Source organism: Stegodyphus dumicola, chromosome 4 (genome assembly GCF_044657685.1).
Source record: "Stegodyphus dumicola isolate Sdum_Otavi_A_Nest chromosome 4, ASM4465768v1".
NCBI classification, from domain to species: Eukaryota; Metazoa; Arthropoda; class Arachnida; order Araneae; family Eresidae; genus Stegodyphus; species Stegodyphus dumicola.
The window spans coordinates 134,909,892-134,929,857 of record NC_140771.1 but is presented as its reverse complement, the minus strand read 5'-3'; the positions used below and the strand labels follow the sequence as shown (position 1 = coordinate 134,929,857).

Below are 19,966 nucleotides of genomic sequence, written 5' to 3'. Positions count from 1 at the left end.
ATCATAAGTAAGGCAAAAGTTTTCTATGTATATGTGCAAGATCAAAATTATGTGAATCAAAAATGTAAGTTAAATTAGTAATAGCCTTAATACCACTCTCTATTATAAAAATAGTAATAACTTTTCAGGGCTGCATCATTTCTAGATTAAATCCATTTTGCATGGCTTGTGTAACGCTGATGACGTAGCGTTTTCGGAGCCTGAGCTCTAAATTTCGAGAATTGAAATTTTTCTAACCAAAACCAAAGTCATCTGCTGGTGAGGCTCCATACTGGAAAACTGCGCACTTTTCGCTTCAGCTGTCTTGCAGTCAAGACGCTACTAGCAATCTTATTATATAGAGAGAAATAGGCATTTTTTTAATGCTTATGCTCACTTTGTGAAACCGGTTAACATGAAAAACTATTTTAAGATTCGAATGTAAATTATGCGAGTATTTTCCACTGTGGTTGGCAAGCGAAAACCCCTGACTTTTTATTTCATTTACCTTTTGCGTGAGAAAAAAAAAAAAACTTTTTGTATACACCTTTTTTCAAACAAATGCGTTAACTACATTAACGTTACATCACCTTCTCGTAAACTTCAGCAAACTCTATATTCTGAAGCCTTCAATGTATATTCTCTGAATTGTGACTTAATGCATAACTGGGGGCCGATCTCTAGAATCTTTAAACTAAGTCCCTGAGAGTCATAACCAAAGCTGAATAAAAGAGAAAACGATCCCAAACGAAAGGTACAATTTTAGTTTATACCAGAACGACAAATTAGAGAAAGATATTGACACAAATTTCAGGGCCTGAGACAATATTTACTCTTTGTATCAAATTAATAGTCTTACTTCATTACATCAAGCTTGTAACGCTCTAAGGTCATGTTATCAGTATTTATTTTAACATGAAGCTGCTTTTTGTAGGCTTTCATTTAAGGTGCTGCATAATCGCTTGCAATCAGAGTTGTAGAATGGTTAAAATATAAAATTAAGATAAAAATATTTACTAACTAATATTAATTATAAACTAAAACGTTCAATAATATAAATTATAAAATCTAAATAAAATTATTAATCGCAGCAATCGTTTGTTACTAAATAGATTATTGATGTTATATTATAATAGTTGTAATATACTAAAGAAGACTGGACGCTCAGAATTAGGTAAGATTTTAGATTCAGACTCTGTACTCTGATTCGACCAGTGTCGTACCAAAACACTGAATATAACAAAATAATAAATTCCAGTTCTCATTTATGGTGAAGATTAATATATGTAGAACTGATACCATGGTTGATTAAACACACTCCAACAGATTAATCACATACAGATTATGAATCCTCCGTTCTAGCTACTTTGCTTCTATATTGGTAAAAGCAGCAATGTTTTCTGTGTCTTATTCATAATAATAAATGCAATTTTCGTACTTTGCAATTTTATTTTTAGAATAAAGTAATACTCTGTTTTGCATTCAAAGGTTGCAGATGAATGTTCAGTGTGGAGAAGGATCTGAAGATTGTGATATCGCTTTGTGCTTCGATGTTCTGTGGAAGGACGACACTCCAAAAATTACTCTGAACTCTAGGGAAGAAAACTCTTGGGGACAGGAAGTGTCAGCTACAGTTGTCGAAGGTCTTGCTGCTGGTCGTCCTTTTGATCTCCTCGTCGCCCGGACGGAAGATCGCTTTCAGTGTTTTTTGGATGGACTTGAACTCGCTCACCTGCCATATCGTGTGGAAGACCCACTCCCGGATCATATAACACTCTCTGGGGATCTAGAGACATATAGGCTTTTGCTACTTTGATCTCCGTTCGAGCGATGACGATTATATTTGCTGTTTGGTGCTAAGATATCTGATCTTTCTCTCTATCTGTCGCTCTAACCATCTGAGAAAAATATGAATTTCTCTGTATTTCACAAACTGAAATATCAAAAGATACTCTGCTTATTAACTTACTATTTCTTCTGCATATATTTTTTTTTTGGGGGGGGGGGAGACTTCATCTTTAAATCTTTAAAATCTCAGCGTATGTGAAAATGGAGCACATGCATTCTCCCTTTTGTGGATAGTATTTGAGCACCATTCAGCAGAATAATCCAGCTCACAAAAAGTTGTAAAAACTTTGTCTTACGTAGTGTTTGTAGTTGTTTTCCCTCAGCTTTTAGAGCTGTTCTTCTGGGTGTTTTGATTTTCTGATGTACAGAGTGCGTGTAAAATAATGCAATATTGAAAAATAAATAAATTTTTATTCACTTCTTTTATAAATTATTACTTTAAATTTTCGTGCATGACATCACTTCTGGAAGACCTAAATTGCTGGATTTTAACTTCAGGTCGAACTGTTCCCTCTTCTTGATGAAAGCAAACTTCGTTTGATTTCAGATTCGAAGCTTAACATAGTAATTTACATACATATAGCCATCGGTATTTAAAGGTGAATAAATAATATACATTTACAAGCACTAACTTTGTGCTATAACCACCAGTATATAGCCATTAGTATATAGCCATCAGTATATAACCAGTATATAAAGGGGAATAAATTATGTATATTTAGAAGCACTAACTTTGATCAGTTATTCTTTTTAAGACAGCAAAAGTAAATCTATTGTTGCGAGTTACATGTTCGTTCATACCTCTTTGCGTAATCCTTCCAGATAAGCAGGAAGAAATTAACAATTTATTATAAAAATTAAATACACGCAGCGCAATAAATAACTCGTAATCTCTCAAACAGAACGAGAAAAATAAGCAGTTTCTCCTTATCGTTAATTCTCAGAATCACTTGTAGAGTAAACTCTAAATCTCACAGCTGATTCATAACTGAACGCTAGCTCTCTGGTTTGTGTTTATGTACTTTAACATGTCAATTGTACTGCCAAATGTCACCAGTGTGGCAGACCTGCCCAAAAAAAATTTCTCCAAACCTCGATTTGCGTTTGAGCTATTTTTGCAATCGGAACGTTGTTGCACTCAGAAATCAAAGATCTACGATTCTGAGAATGAAATAAAACTAGAATACAAAACATGCACATTCATAAACATAAATTCGATTAAATACAAACCCTATAATGATCCTTATAAAAGCATCCAATCAATAAATAAGAAAACCAATGTACAACACTATAGCAAAACAGAAAAGCAATAATGCAATCAAAAGCATTTAAATATTTACAACACTATTATTGTTACTAATCAATGAAATGAGTTTATTGTTCACTATTATGATTACTGTGATATCAGATTGCGTATAATAATATTCAATTATCAACAGTTCTAACAATAAATAAAGTATTGAACAAAACATTACTAACATAGACATGATTAAAAGCAATTACAAACATCAAAATCTTAATTTTTTTTATTCCTTAAACAGTAATAAACTTAAACTGCTTGAATGCTTTTTATACATACGAAATTTCTACGTGAATTTAGTAATTTAGATATTATTTGAGTTAAGTAATATTATGCAAGTCTCAGGATACTGTTTGCTTCTATTTTTTTAATTTTCTTAATATTACATTGTTTCAAAGATTTTTTAATGTTAATTATTTTCAAATGTAATTATTGCAAAATTATTTCCCGGATATTTCATATTTCTTGCATGTGGCAATCAACGTTGAAAAAAAAACTGTTTGCATAAAAGATAATTTTTTTTGCTTTGAGGCATATATTATTGCTGAGAATTATACACTATTTTTATTGTAGTATTTAAACAACAGATTTTTTAGGTACTTATCAAACAATAGTTAATATTCCTTAATCGGGATGAGGGCCAAGCTTGGCGAGAGTTTTTTAATTTGGTTGTAGTTTCCGGCTGTATGTTTTCTTGTAACAAAACTAGAACTTTATTCCGGTAATTGTAAGAGTGCGAATTTAGTTTAGTCAGAAGATTTTTTTTTAAATTTAATTTTGAAATACTGTGTTTGTTTTTAAAAGTTTTACTGTTTAATATTATTATACAAATATTTACAGAAGGTTAAGCTGCTGTTGGTGGGAGAATGTTGGAATTTAGATGACGTGAAGGTATGAATGTTTTTCATTTAATTTTATTTAGTTAATTATTATTTTTTTTTTTCGTTTTGTTTCTTGCATGTGGCAATCGAAATATGTGGAATATTTAAAGTTTTGAAGTTTTGAACGAAAGTTGTTTTAGTGTGTTGAATTCACGACGTTGTTTTATCATTTAAGCAATTTCATTTACTATTCTGTTTGCACATAATAATCGCCGTGCGCCAACTTATCCCGCTTATGGAATATTAGCCCAAATAATTCAAAAATACATTCTAAATGAACAAATTTATTTCATAGAATAAAAAATCACTTACTTCAAATTTTATTGAAGAAATGCAGTCTATAAAAACTAAAATTGTAACTATATAAGGTATTTTCTCCCTCGTTTCTGCATACGTTCGTGGTGTAACGGCAGCACAATCGGCGCGTATTCGAGAAGTCCATGTTCGAGTGCCAGCGAGGGCATTGCATATATTTCATGTCTCCTTAATCAAAATTCTAATGACTCTGCAACCAATTTCAGAACGTCAGTCACTCTTGAGATGGAAGAATAAAAATGATAAACATTATCTGTGTGAGTTTCTAAAAAACCAGAATGGTCATTAACACTGAAGTGTAAGATGGAAAACATTAGCTGTATTGTTGGTATTGTTGTGACTTATCTCACTTGTCTTACAGTAGCATTAGAACAAGCCCGCGAAATCCATCGTGGCAAAGAGTGCAAGATTGTGCCTGTCGTTGCAAGAGCCTTGAGCATCATACAGAAGTCAGACAGGACGACTTTGCTCAGCTCCGCCCTCAGTTTTGATGGAGAGCACCCCGGGGGGGGACAGCTCCAAGGGTCTCTCCCCCCTCTTTCCCTACCATCAAGCTCTCAAGAAGACTTTCGTCTCGCCTCACATTTGGAGTGCCTTCCATGCCGCACAGACACTATACATTTACAAACGTCCATGCCTTCTCCGGCATTCGAAGCCGAGTCCTTCGGGACGACAATAGGCGTTTTTAACCACTATCCAAGTTAGGCGGCAGCTGTACTATAAAAAAAAAATTGGCTCCGAAAACCAAGGAATTAATCTCCAAACCAAGGACTGAAACCAAGAAAATTAAACTGTCATAAGAATTCGACATTTCTTTATGTTTAATAAAAAAATTCTGTTAAGTACAAAATCCCGCCATCTAAGAATTGACTAAAAATTTACATTCGAAAATAGGATTCGGTTATTCAGTTATAATATTAAAACGACTTGTTTGGTTGCTTACCCATCGCAGAAAAGAAACTTCAAAATTTTCTTCATTTATTTGTGACTTAGAACTGTGGTAAAATGTGAATAAATCGCACTAAAACGTGTTTCAAAATTGCCACGATTTTCTTATTTTCTTCTTTTCTCTTAAAATATAATCACTCAACTGGGATGTGCAGTGAGATTAATATATTTCAACTGTAAAATGCTACTTAATATATGAAAAAATATGAAAAAATTATAGTAAAAAATTATAGTATATGAAAAAATTTTTATAGTAAAAATATATAGAAAAATAATTATTAAATTTATTATTATATTATTTATTTATTTATATATAATTTTATGATATTTTTTATTATTATATTATTTTATATTATATTATTTTCTATACAATTAGAAATTAGAAATTATATAGAAATAATAATATAATTTCTATATAATTAGAAATTATATAGAAATATATAGAAAAATTTTTTATAGTAAATATAAATTTTTAAAGTAATTTTTTAATAATCCAGTCACAAAAACAAAACATTTCAGTGAAGCACCAAAAAACAATTATTTATCATATCAGCTCTCAATTATTTCTTGTTCATCTAATCACAAATCTGGGTAAACACCATTCATTTACCTAGAATCATAAGAGATTTATATTTTTTATCCAACGAGGGTGACAATTTTTTTCAGATATTTCCTTCTTGAAGACCGCCACAAATTTGATAGATAAAAATAATAATTTTTAATGAAAAATCATATTTTTTCCAAAATGAAATTTCTCCTTGGAATGTTCATAAAAGAATAATATTTTTATCACTCCCATAAAATTATGAATGTCTTATTAATGAAAAATGAAATTATGAATAAAACATATATCAGGAATTACCAAATTGAGGCAATGACAAGCACAATCTATATACAGTGCTGACTGAAATCTTTCTCTCACTTTAGCTGGTCTTCCCTTGAACCGTTATAACCTTGACCTATCATGCATTTCACATCTAAGCCTGCTGATGAAAAATTATCTATAATGGCATCAGCGAAATCTCAACGTGTCGGCTACAGGTGCTAATCGAATCACTACAAGTGCGAATCGTAAAAAATTAAAAAATAAAAATCTTGAAAAGAAATTTTTTTTAACAACAGCAGTCAAGAGATAATTATAATTTACTCATTTAACTTAATGACATATGCAATCAAATCTAGAAACACGATAGTAAAATTATTCTTTCTGTGTGGAACGATAAATTACTCTTAGGTATTTTAACTTATTCATGAATAGTTCATGAACAGTCATTTTTCATAACACAAAAATTAAACATCACAGTTTAATTTTCAAATAAAATGGTTGATTTAAATTTCACCTCTGCTACTACAGCAATATATGTAAATTGGATAAACAGTCAGCTGAAGTTTTATAGCAAATTTGCTTGCATATATATTTCTTAGTAGATTATTTTTTAACCAAAGATGCAAATTAAAATTACATACCACCTACAATAATGATACATTTATGCTATGACATATACTACTAGTATAAAACAAAAGAATTAAGTAAAGTATGACTTCATATGCTAATGATTCTCAAGTTTGGTGCAATTGAGCATGGCTACACATCCTACAGTTGAGCTGCAAACATAAACTAATATATAATCCAAAGGCAGCCTTAAAAACTATTACGTAGTTGATCACTTTACAGATACAATCTGATTACAGTATGTAATCAGAACAAATATCAAGTTGATACTTATTTACACAACTCACAAACTTCGGTAAAGGACTTATCATTTGCCTGAGGAATGCAACAAATTTGAAATGATTTATTGTCGAAATACTTCTGCAAATTTTATGTCGCCACACTTCTGCAATATTTTATGCAGAAACATATTTTCAAAATCTGTGCGTTGGCCCTCTAACTATCCCCAGGATATCCTTCATCAAAATAGAGATTTAGCTTGTAGATTCATACTGTCATCTGTAAGGGACCCAAGCTCTTGGGCAAAGATAGATTCTACACAATGCATTTTTGTTACAATAAAATTCATGAATCTGATCCGGCTGAATTTATATCAGGAGGATTAATAACAACAAAACTGAGTTGTGACCTAGTTTAGTTTTTCTTCAATTAGCTGGATTATATGTAATTGGTGTGCATGGATGGTAATATGAAAAATATGATTAGATTTATTCTAGGTTGTAATGTTTGAAAGTAAATTATTGCATGTATAAGTGTTTACTTCATTTGAATAAAACGCTATTGCTATAGTTTATAATCATTTAATTCATTTTTAGGTTATAAGTACTTGTCCTTTTTTTGTGTGTGTGTAGAGAAAGCGAGTTTGTGCTTTTATAGATTTTCTATTTATTTACCCACTTTTTCTATGTAATAGCAAATATAAAGTATAATTTGTATTTATATGCCCTGTTTTAAAAATTTAAGTATTATACTGAATTTGAATTTACCTCAGATATCAGATAAAGAATGTTGCTAAATATTTGGTTAAGAATTAGCAAAAGTCTGATTGTCCCATCAAATATTCCGATCACTCATCAACAGTGCTCATCAAAAGAATTCTATTAGTTTATACTTTTTCTGTAAGTACATTCAAGGCATCATTTCTTTTGTTTTTCGCATGGGAAATCTGTCGCAAACTGGAATTACTTTTATTTCGTTTTCCTTCGCTGATATCATTATGTTTTAAATCTTTTTATAAATCTGATAATTATCTACTGTATAAACAATGTCTATTACGTAAACATAAAACAAAATCATGCTTTAGAAATGACCCAACAGTTCCTGAGTAGATAAGACACATTAATGATACACTGTTGACATAACCTAGGTTTAAATTTTATCAAAAGCGTTAGCTAAATGTCTGTTTTTGCTTAATATGGATATAAAGGCAGTTTCATTCAAAAAGTACTCAGAGAAGACACCTCTTCCTTTAAGCAGATAGCCTCAGGACATCTGCCATAGTTCATTAAACAACTAAGCACCGATTGCGGAAATTTAGCCGACACGGACACTTAGCCGACAGGACATTCAGCTGACAAGGATACTTAACCGACAGGGCATTCAGTCGACAAGGACAGATAGCTGACAGGTTATTTAGTCGACACGGGCTCTTAGCCGACAGGACATTAAGCCGACCCGGTCAGTTAGTCGACAGAACATTTAGCCGACAAGGACACTTAGCCGACAGAGCATACAGCCAACAAGGACACTTAGCTGACCGGAAATTTAACCAACACGGACACTTAGCCGACGGGGCATACAGCCGACAAGGACACTTAGCTGACCGGACATTTAACCGACACGGACACTTAGCCGACTTGACATTTAATTATGGAACATGTAAGTGACAAGTCATTTTAATCGACAGAACATTTAACTGACAACGACGTTTAGCCGACAGGTACCCAATAATTATTTAAACTTACTATTAATTACAAAGCTTCTGCTGATTCTCCAAATATTTAAAGCATTTTTTTATATATCAGTAAAATTCGTTTTTCGATTCTTCAGTGTACTTTTTAATTTTTGCGGAATTTAGCATAGTTTGATATATATATCGTGTCATTTGGTATGCATCGGCCAAACTCAAAAAGCTTTGAAATTTCCCGTCAGGGAAAATGAATTGTTTGTTCGAAAGAAGGAAAGAATTTTTTTTAGCTATTTACAACAGGTCACTTAATTACATTTTGATTTTCGATCTGCAATAATTATCCATAAAGCTTTCTTCATTCAGTCAACTGGATTCTTTTGAAATCTTTATCAATATTTTTTTTTGTTTAATTAATGACCTTAATTTAATCCCAAAGTTTTCAGATTTCTTTTATTTTAGCTTTTCACTTATCATTACTATTTCGCTCGACAGGATCACGCTACCTTACTTTCCATATAAAATCGTTCCGCTCCTCCCATTACTGAAATTCCCTTTCCCTGTCATGAAGTTGAGTGGCCGTTTTACTTAGCCCACAACCCGTCTTTTCAAATGATAATTACATTTTAGGCTAAATTCATCTTGATTTATTGTGATAGGCGCCGTAGTTTGAGGGTTAGGATTATTTGAATACAACAAAACAAACGAGGACTTTCTGCTAGGAGATGCCTTCATGGAGGACATTCTAAAGAGAAATGGCTCATATTGATGTTACACATGGAGAAAACCATGGAAAAATACCATGCAGCCGTCGCATTCGTTCGTTTGGGTTTCTAAGTCTATAAGGTATTTCTCCCACTTCCCTAGCTTGCCTTCGTAGTGTAACGGTAGCACGCTGGGCCGGTATTCCAGAGGTCCGTGGTTCGATTCCCGGCGAAGGCGGTTGCGTATTTTTCATCTCGCTGGCTTCCAAAAAATACCTAATGTCTCTACAGTGGCATCCGAACAAAAAGGGTTGTGGATGATGATTCTCCGTTCCCAGGATTTGGCAACTAGGTCCCCTAAAACCCTAGTCGCCCTTTAAAAAGTGGAGTATATAAGGTATTTCTCCCACTTTTCTAGCGTCCTTCGTGTAGTAACGGTAGCACGCTGGGCCGGTATTCCAGAGGTCCGTAGTTCGATTCCCGGCGAAGGTGGTTGCACATTTTTCCTCTCGCTGGCTTCCAAAAAATATACAAAAAGTCGAACTACCGGTAGTTAGTGGTCTTATCGGCCACTGATATGGCCGTGGTATAAAAGAGGAAAAACTATTACCAAACCGTATGGCATCTAAATTAAGAAATGAAAAAAAAATTCACTTCTGAGGCACTCTGAAACCCAAGCTAGTTTTTTTTTTTTTTTTTTTTTTTTTTTTTTTTTTTTTTTAATGCTAATGATTAATGAAAGAGTTCACTTTATTTGCGCCATTTTCAGATTGTTAGATTAATGTGGTTTTAATGAACGATTATTTAGAACTGCTACAGGAAAAAAATACATGGAAATTTTTCTTTAAAATATCAGGAATTATTGAAAAAACTTTTTTAATTTATAAACGAGGAAACGTATTTAACCAGGCTTTACATGTGTGAAAAATTAATGAAAATTATGATCTCCTCTAGTGAAGATCTTTGTGATTATATTTCTAGCACCAAAATAAAAGTGGGAAAACTAGTTTCTGAAGCTGCAGAACACTATCAATTCTTGTAGGCTTTTATTATCAGAGACGGAATAGATCAGCTGCATGGAATTTTTATGATTTTTCTTTAGATGTAAGCTAAACACTAGCAAATATTTCTTAGAAAGTTTGCCGGAAGTGGAATATCTCTATCTTGGAAGGTGGATATCGCGTGCTTTATTAAATTTAGCAAATCTAAATCCATTGCCGACAGTAATATGTTTGGGGCTCTACTCTAAAAGTCAAAAGTAGCAAAATGAAGACAGAACGCTTCTCAAACGACGCTAACTGATGATCTCAAAACATCTTGATTATTAGTAAGGAACATTTCGGCCTTCGGCGCCTTGGCCGATTGATTACAAAATTTCATAATTTTTTTCAACAGCATTTCTTCAGCAAAAATATTAATTTGCTCCTAACCTTCAAACACAAAATCCTTAAGCAATTTCTATACCACTTTCAATTAAAATATGATTGTCTCCAGTTACTTATAATAGACTTTTGTAAACACAAACTGCATAGCAACAAATATTTTGAGAATAAGCATTTCTGTACTGTGCACTTCAAGAATCCCGTTTATGACAAATTAAAAATTAATAAAATTTTTAAAATACACCAACATCTGTTTTCTAACAAAGTACAGGCAATACCAAGCTATCGATATGAAAGAACACTAGGTAGCTTAATAATTAACCACCATGAGATCAATGAAGCTCCATATACCTGAAATTGCAAGCTCCCAGAATACAACCCTTATGTAGATCAACATCATCAACATATTATTACGGGAAATAGCAAAAAATTCTGCATCCAACAATTCGTAACAGATCTAGAAACTTTCATAATCTTCTCAAGCTACAAAAGAAACTTACCTAGAATTGAAAGAAGCACTGCTCAGTATCAAAGAACAAATACTTATATACACATTATATACACAAAACAACACATTAAAATACACATAATAAACAAGATTTAGGCAAGAAAGTTAAAATACTGAAAGATCTTTTCACCATTACGAAAATTGACAAACTAACTACAATAATCTGATTAAAAAAGAACTCCATGGCACTGGACCAGAAATTACATGAAAGAAATAATAGACTACCGTTTTGCTAAAATACTTTAAAAAGTTCTCTCTACTTCATTAAAGATGCACAGATGCAAGACCACAATTTCAACTGGATAATGAGTAATAACGAACCGATACTCGAAACGCTTCGAACTGTAAAGATAAAAAATATGTTCTGTTACGACTTAGAGAATTTATACACGGCTCTTCCGTTACAAGAAGTATTTGACAGTCTTTTAACTCTACTAGACTGATTTCCACAAATTATTACGGTTATTTCCAAAGAAGAGTGGCAGCTATATTTTAAAAGTATTCTTTTTAATAACTACATTGCTTTTAATAATAAAACTTTTTTTAAACAAATCAACGGAATCCCGATGGGGACAGCACTAGTTCAGCAATTTGTAATTTGTACCCTTACACCAAGGAATTTAATTTACAACAACGGCTATCTCAAGTACAACGTTCACGTTACATTAACATTTACAGAAACATGGATGATATTATTGCAGTCAGCAACTTCCATAAAATGGAATTCGATCACATTTATCCTTCATGTTTGAAATTCAATAAAACTAATTTTCAACAAGGAGATATTAATTACCTTGATTTGCCAATTATCAATTTGAAATATATCAAAATTTACGACAAAATAAGAGATTTTGATTTCCCTACTATTAAACTCATCAGTTGGCACGCCAATATCTCCAAAAGACTAATACTAAATACGATGCATGCTCAGCTCCTTAGAATAATAAAAATAATAATAATAAAATTTTTAAAAAAGTGCAACAAAGTCGAATACTTACAAGAAGAAATCAATTATTTAGTCAAAATTTCCCTAGAGAATAAAACATCTGTATTCCAAATGTCTATAAAGAAAGCTGGTATTAACTACTTTTTTAAAATTTCTCATTTATACTCATATGATAATTATTATTCAAACCTTAATCGGAGGTGATAGATGGTTGACTACGATAAGAAATTTAATGTAAATATGTACAAAGATTTTGTTTCCTTCTCCTTTCAATTATTGTGTACACTTTCTTTCTACTATTTTATAAATATATTGCTGGCAAATATTCTTGCTTTTGCTAAAAAAATGGGACTTTTTAGTTTCAGAGACGTTTTGTTCCCCGATTACGTGAATACTTTTATCTTTCATAACACATATTTTTCTTTTTCCTCAACTTTGAGCCAGTACAACTTTCACGTTTTAAGATATTTCAGAAAACAGCATCTTTTAGAAGTTTCTTAACACCGCTATTTTGGAGTTGACGATTATCCTTCTCCATGCAGTGGCGTAAGTAAAGGTATGCAAGGAATGCCGTCGCATAGGGGCCCGAAGACATAAGGGGCCCTTGAATGTCCTGCTGAACTACATTTTATATGAAGAATGTATATATATATATAGTAATTTTTTTCACAAAAAACTTTTTTGTACTGTACAGTTCAAGCACCCTTATTACGGTCAACTAAAAATACCAAGCATTTTTAAAAAGTATCAACACTTGCTTCCTGACCAACAACTTCAAATTAGGCCCTGTTTTAAATTTGAAAAGACCTTAGGTTAACTCGTTATCAACCACCACTATGTACAAGAAAATAGCATATGTAATTGCCAACAGTCTATTTACCATAAATATGTCGATCCTTTCCACCAACATGTTATTACTGGAGATCTCAATATCATTAAAGACTTAGAATTGGGTGCTACTTTGGTAGACGGTTGCACGGATTTTGGCGATTTGTTGGCGATTTTTCTTTTGGCGAGTAATACAACTTATGGTAAACCCATTGATGGACAAGTTATTTATGGTAACCGATACTTTGTTGTCATTTTATTTTTAAAATAAAGTGTTTTATTGTGCATGTTTTAAATATTATTTATGGCTTCTAAATATTAAAAATCAATTTAATTTTGCATTTTTATTTGAAATAAAAATTTTATTGTTTATCATATTTTATGAAATTTTATATTGTGGATGATGTAACCAATGACGTCACCTTACTTTAAAAGTAATTGGTTTTTATATGTATAAATTTAACCTAATGTTTTAAACATTATTTATGGCTGTTAAATATTAAAATACAATTTAATTTTGCATTTTTTTAAAAAATGATTTTATTATACTAATTCAGAAGTCAAACAACAAAAATCAGCGTTATACCTACAAAATTTTCACAGGACTAGTTTCGATGGTTTTACCGAACCATCATCTTCAGCTGCAAAACCGCAAATGAACAAGATAGGACAAAGAAGAAACTAGAACAAAGAAGAAACAAAGAAGAACAAAGAAGAAAAGAAAAGAAACTTTCTTTTGATGTAAAATCATTATTCACCAATGTCCCAATGGAGGGTGCATTAAGATGTCTAGAAACCAGACTTCGCGAATTTCATTTCTCTTGCATCGAAATTAATGAGCTAATTTCTCTCACTCAACTCTGTTTGAAACAAACACATTTTGTTTTCCAAAATAAATATTACAAGCAAACTGAGGGATTAGCCATGGGAAGCCCCCTCAGTCCCATCCTGGCTGATATCTACATGCATTATTATGAATCAAAATTGTTTGAAACTTTAAACTTCCCGGCATGGTTCCGCTACGTAGACGATACTTTTACCCTGTTTGAAGGTAATAAAGATGATTTAAATAAAGTTCTTTCAACAATGAATTCTATTGATCCTGCTATTCAGTTCACTTTTGAACTTGAGACTTGCAATTCTCTTCCGTTTCTCGACATTCTGGTCACACGTAACACATCCAACTTCAGTACTACAGTTTACCGTAAACCTTCATCGGTTTGCCTTCCACCACACTTTAAATCATGTCATCCGACTAAACAAAAGTTAGCTTCATTTTATTCCTATGTTTTCCGTGCTCTTCAAGTTTGCTCCTCCAAACTAGCCCTTGATGAAGAACTAAATTATTTAAAAGCAATAGCTATTGACAGAGGCTTTTCACCCAACATTATTAATCAAGCAGTTAAAAAATTCTCATCTCAACACACTAAAAGCCACACTCTTATTTAGTTAATAAACATCCTACAGTAACATTTAGTTATTGTACATTGTTTTTTATCAGCACTTACGAGCTGAAGTTTCGTCTTATTAAACTATCCATATTGGTGTTTTTCATGCTCCTATATTGTTTTTGTATATAAATAATGGAAATTACAATTGGGATGATCAGTTTCATAAAACTCTCAGTATTCTGCAATCCTAACCACATGACCAATGGTGCCCCAAACATACAAGAAACAAACAGATATTTACTAGTAGGAATGATTTTCGAAACGTTTGCTTGAACAAAACTCAAAACAAAATAAAACAAAAGGGTCGAATCAAAATGTTAATGTTTCATAAAAATGTGCAGGATAATGTTAGATGTAAAGCCATTTTTCGTTTCCCTGGCAGACGTACTAGGAAGTTTCATAAATGAAAGTTTTCTCTTTTGGTGGGATAGTGGCTGTGACCTATACATCGAGCATTCATTGGTGGACAGTACGTGTAAAATTAGAGATAGATAGAGATAAGTAATTAATAGAGTATTTGACATATATAAACTCATCATTCAGATCTTCGAAAGTGTTCAAATAGTAAAAACACGATACCGTATGCTTTCACCACTTCACTTGTGATGTATACTATGCCCATATGAGGTACTTCTCCCTGTTAGAGTTAACTAAATCTTAGCTATTGAAATATAGCATTTTCAAATTCTTTCCATTTGAATTTAACATGAATAATTTTACTCTGATCTCTCTCTTTCTTTTCTGTTTGTTTCTTACTTCTAGCCATCTATATCCAGTTCTATATCTTCTACTTGTGCCTCTGATATTTAATGTAACGGCATTTTGCTTTAGAGTAAATAGATTTAAAATAATTAAAAATTACATTCCTATTTTCAAAAAACTTTTATTAATATTTCAAGGTAAACATTTTGATATTCGTCAAATGGAACTCAAACCTAAAATTTAATTTTTATTAAATCTTTGTTCTATTTCCAGCACTATGCATAAAAATGCCCTTTCTTGTTAAAATAACGAAACTGATTTCAGATTTACTAGTAATGAATCAAATTGCAAATTGCTTAGATGACATTTTTCAGCTCTCAGAATACATTCCATTTAACTATGCAGTAAATCGAATGATTGTTTGCAGTTAACAATATGTAAAAAGCTGTTTGGGCCAGGTCGAGAAACAGGTGGTTTACATCTGGAGGAAACGAATGTTTGATAATGTCTATATACTATATATAAACTAATAATTAGAAACTTCCGCGTAATGCCCTTATGAAATAATTCACTGTATATTAGAAAAGTACGAGAAACAGACGCATATTTTTTCGAATGAAAAAAATCGAAAAATTATGTGCTTACTAAAATAAAAAATCTCAGGCGAACAACACATAAGGCCTTGTAAGGCCTTATGTGTTGTTCCTTATAAGTTATGTGAATTTCCTTATAAGGCCTATTAAATTATACACACTTTTTGCTGCTGATCATTTAAATTTATTTCTTCGAATTGCTCTTTCAAACTTGAATACCCGATTCCTAAAAGAAAGTTGCTGATTTTGAAATTACGTATACTGCACAATTTTGGTCGTGCGTTTATGAATTTTTTCTAATTTTATTTCTTTATTAGCGGAAGTACCCGATGTCAATTAAGTTAGATTGAAAGCAATGTATCTAACAACAGAGAGAACGATACCGTTGTAATCCTTCTCTAACGATGTAAAAAATACGATTCATAGTTATATATTTTTCAGTCTGGTGCGATATGCAACCCCACATAAAAAATTTCGATAGAAAAATATAATTCTCTCTCATTGTATCAGAAGCAATGTCACTAAGCTTTTAATGATTTTCGTCTTTCTAATCAAATGGCCATAACAGCTCAAGTTCCATCCAATATTTCACCTAATTTCAACTTTAGTCGATTCAATGTCGCAAAATATTTATCATAATTGATCAGAAATCAATAACGCAAACAAACAAACAAACACACAAACAGACATTCTTCTTTATATATATAGGTTATGTAAAATTTACAAATTTTTTTATTAACAAAATGTACGATTTGCAAGCGAGCAGTAGCAACACTTTTCGAAATAAAACAATTCTATCTCCAACGCCCGAGACTGTTACCACTAGGAAAAATGAGTGCGAAAATTAGAACTTTCAGAATTTTTAATTAGTATTTTGGCTCATGAAAGTAGTTAAGATGAGAATAGTCGAAATGGCTTCCCTCGAATTTTCGGAGTCGGGAATAACGTATTTAATGTTTGGGAAAGCTATTTTTATTTCATCTTTTGTCTATTTTCGTATTTTAACAAACTCTAGGATTTGAAAGAGAGCAATGGTAACAACTTTCGAAATAAAGCAGATTTTCGTCTCCAGCTTGCGAGACTGTTGCCACTCGAAAAATGAGAAAGAAAATTATCGTTTTTCCGAGTTTTTAATTTATAGCTCTGATTTTAGCTACTTTTTTTTTTTTTTTTTTTTTTTTTTTTTTTTTTTGGAGAAAAGTGACTTCGACCTATTCCGGGAACGATAAAAGAATTGTAGAAAGTTTGGTGGTGATAGCTATAGTAGTGACCTAGTTATGAGAGGACAAACACACAAACTTTCTTCTTTATATACTATATAGATAACAAGTATGAAACTTTCCCAAATGTAAGTATACGAACCGCGAGACTGTATTAAAATTTGGATTTACTTATTTGTCAAAAAAGAATTTTTTTTAAAATTTGACATCGCAAAACATGAATATTTTCGTGATTTAAAAACATTTCGATAACTGGAAGTATATTACTACAAGCAACGATTGCAAAAATAAAGGTCGTGTATGGACTTTTAAGCCGGATAAAGGATGTTGGTGCACATATACGTGAGCATATACGTATACGGTTGGTACAGCTAACCTGCAATATAAAGAGAGAAGCAAGCCTACTCTTTAGAAAATTTCAATATTCTTCGGCTAAACGTTTTTGAGTTATGCGAGATACATACACACATATATTATATCTACATACATACAGAGAAACACGAAAAAATCCCTTTTGAATGCCTTATAAAATATATTATGAAAAGGAAGATGTCTTTATTCTGTCCGTATGAGATGTCGCACAAAAATCATCCAAATGGATTCAGATATGGACAAAATGGATATTTCCACTGAAATGTGATATTTAAAAATTTTCGTAATTATAATACTTCCTTTATATTGTAAAATACAGTAATAAAATATTACCTAAATGGGAAATCTTAAAAAGATGAGAATTAGTACCAGAATTCCACAGCTATACTTTTAAGAAGTGGTCGTAAAAAAAAGTGGTTCGCTGAGAACTTCGTTCTAAAAGTTCAAGCAATAACTAAAACATTTTCGAATAAATTGTGTGTGAAAACTGTATGTCCCGTCGTTCAAAAGTAGTGGACTGTAAATTCACTTGATGTTCCCTCAGTGTAGAACCCAAGAAACCTCAGAGTCATAATGTTGACCGAAACTACTTTATTGGCTTTCAAACATTAAGTTGGCTGAGGAACGGCGAAGAACACTTTGAAATCTCCGACTTCAGTAGCGGCTCACCAAGTAAACTCAGGAGAACCTCGTCTTAGTTGAAACTCACCGCAACTTAAAAGCTCTAAACCCGAGCTTTACGATCCTAACAAATTTGTGTCTGCGCCTCTCCTCGGTACAAAGAGAGAAATACAATTTGCGTAACATAGAACTAAAATATTTAATCCTTTGCGGCGCACTGTACGTTAAAGTCGGAATTTATGCAAGAAACGTTGTATTCAGTCTATTTAGTCCTAAATAAGTATACAGGTAAAATATTGTAAAAATTGCACTTACCGTTTTAATTCTGTGGGTGTTCCATGAGGTGGAACACTGCGCCGCCAGAGCTTTTAAAAGTGCGACTAAGCGAGCATTGCAGTGAAGCACGAAAATGAGTAGAAGCGTTTGCATAAGAATGAAAAAACTCTGTATTATGGCTGTATACATGGTTCCCTGGATATACACAATATTCTTGAATATATACGGATAAATGAGATACATATCTATATACACAAGTCCTATATACAAAAATGTTTATAAATTTTCCTATTTCTTAGCTTCGTGAAATTGTTCAAAGCAAGTCACACCTTTTTGATGGAAGCACAAACCAACTAAGATTAAAATAATTAACTACGATTAATATTAACAAAAAAGAAAAATAAGCTTATAATAGAGAGATACACGAAATATATCTACACAATTATTGAAAATAAACGGGAATGAGACTAAAAAGACAGCAAAAAATTCGCGTAGGTCTAAGTAAAGATGAGTCAAGCTACTAATGAAATGTGTAAAATATACTTCTTATATTGGTGACGGTATCAGGTTCAATGTTCTGTCTTACTTTCTTCGGGAACATGCAAGGACCTGACTCGGAACAGAGAGCTTACTAAAGCTATGTTCAATAACTGTGGGAAGTAGACAGGATACACAAGAAGGGTATACAAAACCCTTTGTTTTTCTCTCTTTACAATAATTTCCGTACTTCGGAATACAAAGACAAACTACTTGTGGTCTAAACGTAAGAATATAAAAATATTTAACTAAACTCTAACTTAACTTTGGAATAATAAACGTGGAAGTTTGGCCTTATATTAACAGGAAGCCGTATGTAGTACAGAGAACTGTTAACACTACAATACGTTTAAAAATTATTACGAGGATTAAACCTCTGACCTGGAAGGCAACCAGCAACTGAGTAAAACTTCTAAGGTAAGCGGCCTGCTTCGACTAACTCCATCCTCTCTCTCGCTTGGCAAAAAGCCACAACTTAAGTACTTGGCGTTCGCCAGAGAAATTTTGCATAAATAAGTTAACGCTTTTAATTCTGGCCGGAAGTAGAAAATAAGAAGTGATAGTAAAGATTTAAAATAAAATAAACGTTAGTAAAACTTAAGATCCTTACATACTTCCCGCCAGAGTTAATTAGTTTTAAACTGAGGTCTAAAACGACCTTGTTGAAAACTTTTAGCTCTAGAATCTAACGCGAGGCCAATCTTTTACAAACATTTCTCACTAGAAACTAGAAATTAAAAAAAAAAAAAAAAAAAAAGAAAAAGAAATTTGTTTTTACAATAGCAGCTCCAAGGACACGCAATTTTTCATCTGTACTGCATCTAAACAGGAGCTTTTATTCAAATCTGGTTCCTTCCAGAGATCTGGAAGGAAAACTAGTTTAATGAAATGTTACACAATGAAATGGCAAGTAACATGCATATTTATATTTCTCTTAACATTCTTATTTCATTCATGACTTTATTTTAATTATCTCTCCCCGTGCTCTCTGACATGTGTTGTAAAAGAACACCAAACACGAATGTGTTTATGTATACGTGTTCAACACTTCCTCCTACAATCAAAACACTAACGTGTTAAAACTTCAACATACCAAGACCTCATAACACACCCTAACTTCAACTCTAAACCCTGAGGTACTATTCTGAAAGTGGCTAACTCTGAAGTGTAGCGTCAGAGAGCCTAACTACATTCAT

At 32.2% G+C, this 19,966-nt stretch overlaps 1 protein-coding gene across 2 annotated transcripts in view; it reads left to right on the top strand.

Moving 5' to 3' along the window:
- Window positions 1-2,244, top strand: part of LOC118199830 (32 kDa beta-galactoside-binding lectin-like) — a 95,810-nt gene extending 93,566 nt beyond the window's left edge. For both annotated transcript variants that reach the window (XM_085815497.1, XM_035371687.2), the window contains exon 9: window positions 1,468-2,244. In XM_085815497.1, the coding sequence (XP_085671623.1) occupies window positions 1,468-1,795 (328 nt within the window). In that variant the 3' untranslated portion in view covers window positions 1,796-2,244. The remainder of the gene's footprint in view (window positions 1-1,467) is intronic.
- The last annotated feature ends 17,722 nt before the right edge of the window (window positions 2,245-19,966 follow it).